The following is a 6,518-nucleotide window of genomic DNA, read 5'->3' as shown; positions in this document are numbered from 1 at the left end:
AAATTATTATATTAACTAAAATTTAAATAAAAAAATTAAGAAAATCAAATACTGTTTTAAAATATAAAATTAAAGAAATTTTTATAAATAGTAAATGTAATTTTGTTTTCTTTAATAAACCAGTGAAATTGAGTGATCAGTGTTTTTTTCACCCAGTTTTGCATGGATGGATGCTGTTTAGTAGGGTGCATTAACCAGATATGTGGGTTTCGTACCAGCATGAAACACAGTTTGTCCCAGAAGAACATAAAGCAAACAAAAATGCAACGAATATTCATGTTTAGAAAATGAAATTCATGCTTTGTAGGGAAAGAGAACTATTGAAACACTATTGTATTAGCAGCCAAACTGGTGAAGAAAAATCCAGAAGTACAACTTGAAATGACCAAAAGTAAAAGAAAAGGTAAAAATAACAAAACTTACAACAACAGAAGCAAGAAACAAAAGTTGGAAAGAAATTGAGTGAATATTCTTTGCATGATTTATGTTGTATAGCATTAAAGCAAGCAAACTGGATTGTTCTTCACCAGGTATGCAATATGTGTTATGTCTCAATCACTATAACTTAAAATTCATTGTATTTCCTCTTGTCCTTCAGAAGGGCATTGGATCAACTCCAATATATTGATTACCTCAGCCATGTCTGGACGCTTTGAGGGCACTTGTGATGCACAAACCAACCCCAATTTTATCACAGGAACTGCTTCCTCTGCAGCAAAATTACCCTTAAGATTTTCATCAACACATTGCTCCACTTTGCCATCATCCAATGCACTCCTCACCTTGTCACAAAGAACAACCACATCATCCTCCATGTATTCCACTGGTCTTTTTCCTGTCACCACCTCCAAAATCAAAATTCCAAAACTATATACGTCACACTTCTCAGTTATCTTGACTGTGCGGCAAGCAAACTCAGGAGCCATGTATCCAAGTGCACTTTGAATTTTGCTGCTCAAAACACAAGGATCTAGCATTGGCAGTAGCCTCACCAAGCCAAAGTCTCCTATCTTTGGCTCATCAGAACAATCTATGAAGACATTTGTTGACTTTAAATTATAATGAATTAGCTCCATTTGGTGCAAATGGGCCAACCCTCTTGCAATTCCAAGAATGATCTTGAACCTTTTTCTCCAAGAAAGTGTATTTTTGCTACTATCATCATCATCATGTAGAAGCTTTTGCAAACTCCCTCTGGCTAGGTACTCATAAATTAGGAGCTGCAAGGATGGAGTCCAATAATAACCTTCAAGTGCCACAAGATTTTGATGCTTGATTTTCCCAAGCATTTTAACCTCTCTCTCAAAGTCTTCTTGTAACTTGGTTAAGGTGGACACTGTAAGCTTCTTGATTGCAACATAATGACCATCTCTAAGGACAGTGCAATAAACAACTCCAAATCCACCGCGACCTATTTCACTGTCTTTGTTAAGAAGATTATGAGTACCATCAGCAAATTCCGCATCACCATAAAACATCACAAGCTTGCCACACTTTGGATCATTCCCTGGTGAACCGCTATAGTCCTCACCTCCAGAGAATATAAATGGAGCAGCAGAAAGAGAAATTGAAGACCTCACGTGAATATTTAGAACAGTAACAACCACCACGCCAATGACAATAAAAATAGCAGCACCAATAGCAATAAGGACAGAGATACTGAGCATAATCTTATGGTGATGGTTTTGTACGGAAGAGCCAGGATTGGAGTAAGAAGAATTGGGATTTAGCACAATAGGCTTTGGATGAACAGAAGGGCATGAGTGATTAACAACAGAACCACATAACAATGGATTACCAGAGACAGATGAAGGAGAGATGGTATTGAAGAAGCCACCCACTGGTAGCTCACCTTGAAGGTGGTTGTACGAAACATTAAACGAGAAAAGGTTGGAAAGATTTGTCAACTCCTTTGGTAAGCTTCCAGAGAGTTCATTCCATGAGAAATCCACATCCTGAAGATTGGTTAGGTTTGCTATGGCTGAAGGGATTGAGCCAATAAGCTTGTTGTGAGATAAATTCCTGTAACATTCCATTGAAATGCAGAAAGGGGAAATAATCAGAAAAAATTGTAGACTCAAACACGGTATTTCAATTTTCATAACTAAAATAGAACCAAGGAAAGGTTTATGAAACAACTCAAGTAAATTATATTATGAAGAATAAAGCATGAAAAATGGAAGCAATGATAGAGTGCTTACAGAAATGTTAGTTCTGAACACTTGTCAATTTGGGCTGGAATTCTCCCACTTAGGAAGTTCTTTTGTAGCCTCATTTCACTGACTGATATTGCCCCTTCTATTTCAGAAGGAATGCTTCCATTAAGCTTGTTGTCACTTAAGTCAAGAATGTACAAAGATTTAAGTTCTCCTATACTCACAGGAATAGAACCTGAGATATTGTTGGTGGACAAATTCAAGACATGCAAGCTACCAAGACCTCCAATTCCAAATGGAAGTTGGCCAGAAAATGCATTTGATGACAAATCCAAAACCTGAAGGCCGTGAAAAGATACAGGAATGGAAGTAAGTGAGGGATAATTTCCCTCACTGAAGCTATTCCCAGAAATAGAGATACTTTGTAAACCCATCCTAAATATCCATGAAGGAAGATGGCCTGCCAAGTGATTGTGGCTGATGTCAAGAGTCAAAAGCTTAATGCAGTTTACCATCAACTCTGGCAGGTTTCCCGTGATCTGATTCCTTGAAAGATTCAACCTACTCAGCAAGTCAAGATTTCCTATTGACTTTGGAATCCAACCGGAAAATCTATTCGCAGAAAGATCCAATATATCTAGACTTTTCATTTCTCCAATCCAATGTGGAATTCCACCTGTGAATGAATTCCCTTGCAGGCTGAGGAATGTGCATGAGGAGAGCTTTTGCATTGACTCAGGAAGTCTCCCAGAGAGAGAATTGCCACTGAAATCAACCATCTTCAAAAGCAAGCAGTCTCCAATATGCTCGGGAATCTTACCAGTGAAGAGGTTCCTCCCTAGCCTCAACTCCCTCAAATCAATAAGATTCCGAATTCCTTCTGGAATCTCTCCCTCCAGCAAGTTGTTTGAAAGATCAATTGATTGTAGTCTCCTCAAAAACCACATTCCAGATGGCAGTTCCCCATGTATCTGATTAGAGGAAAAGTTCACAACTGCCAAAGAGTAGCAGGAGCTCAAAGAATCAGGAATTTTACCTGTGAGGTTGTTGTTGGCAAATGATAATACTCTCAGAGACCAACATTGCTGGAAAATCTCATTTGGAATTAGCCCAGAGAGGTTGTTCTCACTCAAATCAACAACTTGTAAATCACCAATGCCGAGAAGGTCAGGAGCAATGGTCCCTTTGAAGTTGTTCCTAGAAAGGGACAGAATCTGAAGGAACTGCAGTTTCAAAAGGCCTCTATCAATGTGACCAGAAAGCGAGAATCCATCAAGAACAAGAGAAGACACCCTATTGTTTACAGGATCACATTTGACACCAACCCAGTTGCAGGGACTATAATCATCTGCATTCCACGTAGAGAGTTTTCCTTTTGGATCTTCTAGACCAGCCTTGAACGTAATCAACCCCAACACATCATCGTTGAAAGAAGGATTTATTGAGATCACTAGGAATGGATAACAAAAAACAAAACAAAGCGATAGGAATGGGATGAATTGCACTCGCTTCATCAGAGTAATATCTATATTGTAGCAATGCATTCAGTGGAGCGCTTCATGAATTTTTCAGAAAGCAACTATTTCCTTACAGAAACGCACTGCCATTCCATTTTGCTTACATACGGTAGATAAAGGTTGGCGGGTCCCAATAAAGCATAGTGTATAAACCAAAGGAAAACAAACAACCACCTTATCACGCACAAGTATAAGAAAGTTTCAAGTGCAAGAAAAATAATGAGAGAGAGAGGCACAAAGGTGCTAGTGTTATTATACTACTGCAACAGTAGCAGTAGAAAGGACACAAAAAAGTGGGAGTAACAATCAAATCCTCGGTGGATATAAACAAAAAGAGCAGTAAAAACAAACGAAAGAAGAGACTATACTAGACAGAAGACAGTAACCATGTGAGGGTGAAAAAAAAAAGAACAAAGTAAAGTAACTTCAGAAAACTCACTTTCTGCTTTTCAAACTTCAGAATTCCAAGGAGGAATGGTGATCATTGCACTCACAGAAGAGAAGAAGTTTTGAATATATTTTTCAAGTGGGGTGACGCAACACAGTGTTTCTAAAAAGAAAACAAATAGTTGGTATTTGTAGAGAAAAGTGCAGTGAAATTACACAAGCAAAGCAGAAACAAGAGATCTCACCATATACAGTGACATGGTGAAGGAAAACTCTAGAAGCCTTCTTGAGAATGTAATATCCATATGACATGAATAAAACAGTGGTTAAAACTTGAGGGCGGGGTTGAGTTGAGCCTTGTGAGCTGAAATTGGAACCAAGAAGAGTTTGTTTTATAGAAGCTGCTAAAAGAGCATGGATAGGGAGCAGAGCTAAGAATAAGAAGCTGACAGAAGGCAGAGAGATTGAAAGAGAAAGTGAGTACAAAAAACCATGGTTCCGATCAAAGTCCTGTTTTTCTAGGACTTGTTGTTGGTGTTCATCTTCTTCTGGTTCTGAAAAAGAGAGTAAAGTGATAAATTTAAAGAGAAAGAGTGAAAGAGAGAGTGTGACAGGAGAGAAGCTTTTTTCTATTGTGTGCTTTGGCATGGCCTATGGGGGAAGTTGCTATGGTGTGCATGGCGTGGCATATGGCTCTGTGGGTCAAACCAGAATCATGGGTGTGAACAAGATTGTTGTGCTTTAAGACAACTTTTTCATCTGACGTGGTTCGGACGCATGATTATGATCCTTATTATTCATGCTCATGCTCTTTTGCAAGTAGGAGCAAGAGAAAGCTATATTAAAAAAATAATTAATAACAGTGAACATCGTTGCAAGTTGTTAATTCTGTTTTTTAAGTCCTTCTGTGTTAACATCAAGTTAAAGGATTTCAGCAACTTTTCGCTCCAATTGTTCAACTTCTTTTTAAAAATTAAAATGAGTCTAGCAAATACAAATCTTTAAATTATTTTTTTAATGTAAAGAAAGAGTTTTTAACAATAATTCTTCTTATACGTGTTATCTATCAAAAAGATGTGTAAAGTTACAGCATAATGCTACTCACTGGACATGTTCACAAGAAGGAAACCAACAAAAAAAAGTGGTTCAATGGGTTGGAATCAATGCGTCATGCAATATCAGAAGTTGCAGATTCCATATTTTTGAAAGGAGGTTATCCATTGAAGGTATATAAAAAAAGTGTGCAACATGTTGAAATTGATCTCAAATTGGAATAATAGATTTTTTTTCATCGCAGAACAAAATTAAAGTTTAGTTCATGCAAATAAAAAGATCCACACAAGTAGAAAATATCTTGCTAATGACAGTACCACACCTTAGGATCTGAATTAAGAAATCAATAATGAAAAACCTTTAATTGAAAAACAAGTTGAGAATGCATTTGAAATTATGCAAATTTGTTAAGAAAATTTTTAGCCAATGTTTAAGTACACTAATCAGCTGTTGACAACTTTAAATAATGTCTGTAAAATCTGACGGAAATAATCGTCTGGAATTTCCATGTAGATTTCATCACTAACTTCAACAAGGACATGGTGAACTGCAAGAGTTTAGAAGTTGCTTAGCATTAGCAGGAATCTTGGACTCCTCCGTTCTCCGAGTACCTTTCAAATAATTCTAAAAATTAAATGCTTTAATATTTTTTTTTATATTTATTACCATCAATTATTATTATAATCTATACCTTATGATTCCCATAATAATTTTAAAAAAAAACTGTTTACAATTTGTAGCCTGTATTTTAGTGGATACAATTAATTATTGATTTTACTTTTATTAATATATTTAATTTTTTATTTTTATAATTCTTTTAAAATATAGTAGAGATTTAAGTAAAATTTCATAAATTTATTTTTTATAAAATTAGTAAATTTAAAATTTTGTTAATTAATATGAATAGTTAAATTGCATGATTTTTACTTGAAAAATTAGAGAATTTGAATCTTATATAGTACTTAGGATTTGTCAATAGTCTGAATAAATGATAAATTGTAGGTAAAATAATATTTAAAATAAAATAAAATATTATTATTCGTGTATTTATATTAAGAGTGTAGATTTATAATTTATTTTAATAAATAAAAATATATTATAAATACAAATTTTAATACAAATTGATATTTGAGATGTCTTTTTGCGTATTATTCAAAAGAAATAAAATTATTGTTAACCAATATCTTCATTAATCCATCATTCATATTTTTTTATATAATTTTTACTATTTTATCAATTATAAAAAATAGATACGATGTTTAGGTTTTATGGTAGTTAGCAATATGATATTTGTTACTCGTAATCTATGTTATAATGTTGAATTAATAAAAGAAATATCATTGGTAGTATCCATACCTATATATAGAGGGGATTTCCCATTATAACTGTTTTTGGTTATATAAAA

The 6,518-nt window shown here is 34.8% G+C and overlaps 1 protein-coding gene across 2 annotated transcripts; it reads right to left on the bottom strand.

Moving 5' to 3' along the window:
• Nucleotides 1-318: 318 nt before the first annotated feature.
• Nucleotides 319-4,698, bottom strand: LOC137819020 (leucine-rich repeat receptor-like protein kinase PXC2). Of its 2 annotated transcripts, XM_068622717.2 has the most exons (4): nt 4,545-4,661; nt 4,306-4,424; nt 2,202-4,223; nt 319-2,022 (listed from the first exon to the last, which is right to left on the bottom strand). In XM_068622717.2, exons 3-4 carry the CDS (start codon nt 3,698-3,700, stop codon nt 573-575), a joined length of 2,949 nt encoding a protein of 982 aa, XP_068478818.1. In that variant the 5' UTR covers nt 3,701-4,223; nt 4,306-4,424; nt 4,545-4,661; the 3' UTR covers nt 319-572. The 2 variants fall into 2 exon arrangements, with proteins under 2 accessions (XP_068478818.1, XP_090152423.1); XM_090296297.1 differs by having other exon boundaries at nt 2,202-3,127; nt 3,193-4,698.
• Between the last annotated feature and the right edge of the window lie 1,820 nt (nt 4,699-6,518).

Source organism: Phaseolus vulgaris, chromosome 10 (genome assembly GCF_051622355.1).
Source record: "Phaseolus vulgaris cultivar YP4 chromosome 10, ASM5162235v1, whole genome shotgun sequence".
In the NCBI taxonomy this organism is placed as follows: Eukaryota; Viridiplantae; Streptophyta; class Magnoliopsida; order Fabales; family Fabaceae; genus Phaseolus; species Phaseolus vulgaris.
This window is presented reverse-complemented; position numbering and strand designations above follow the sequence as displayed.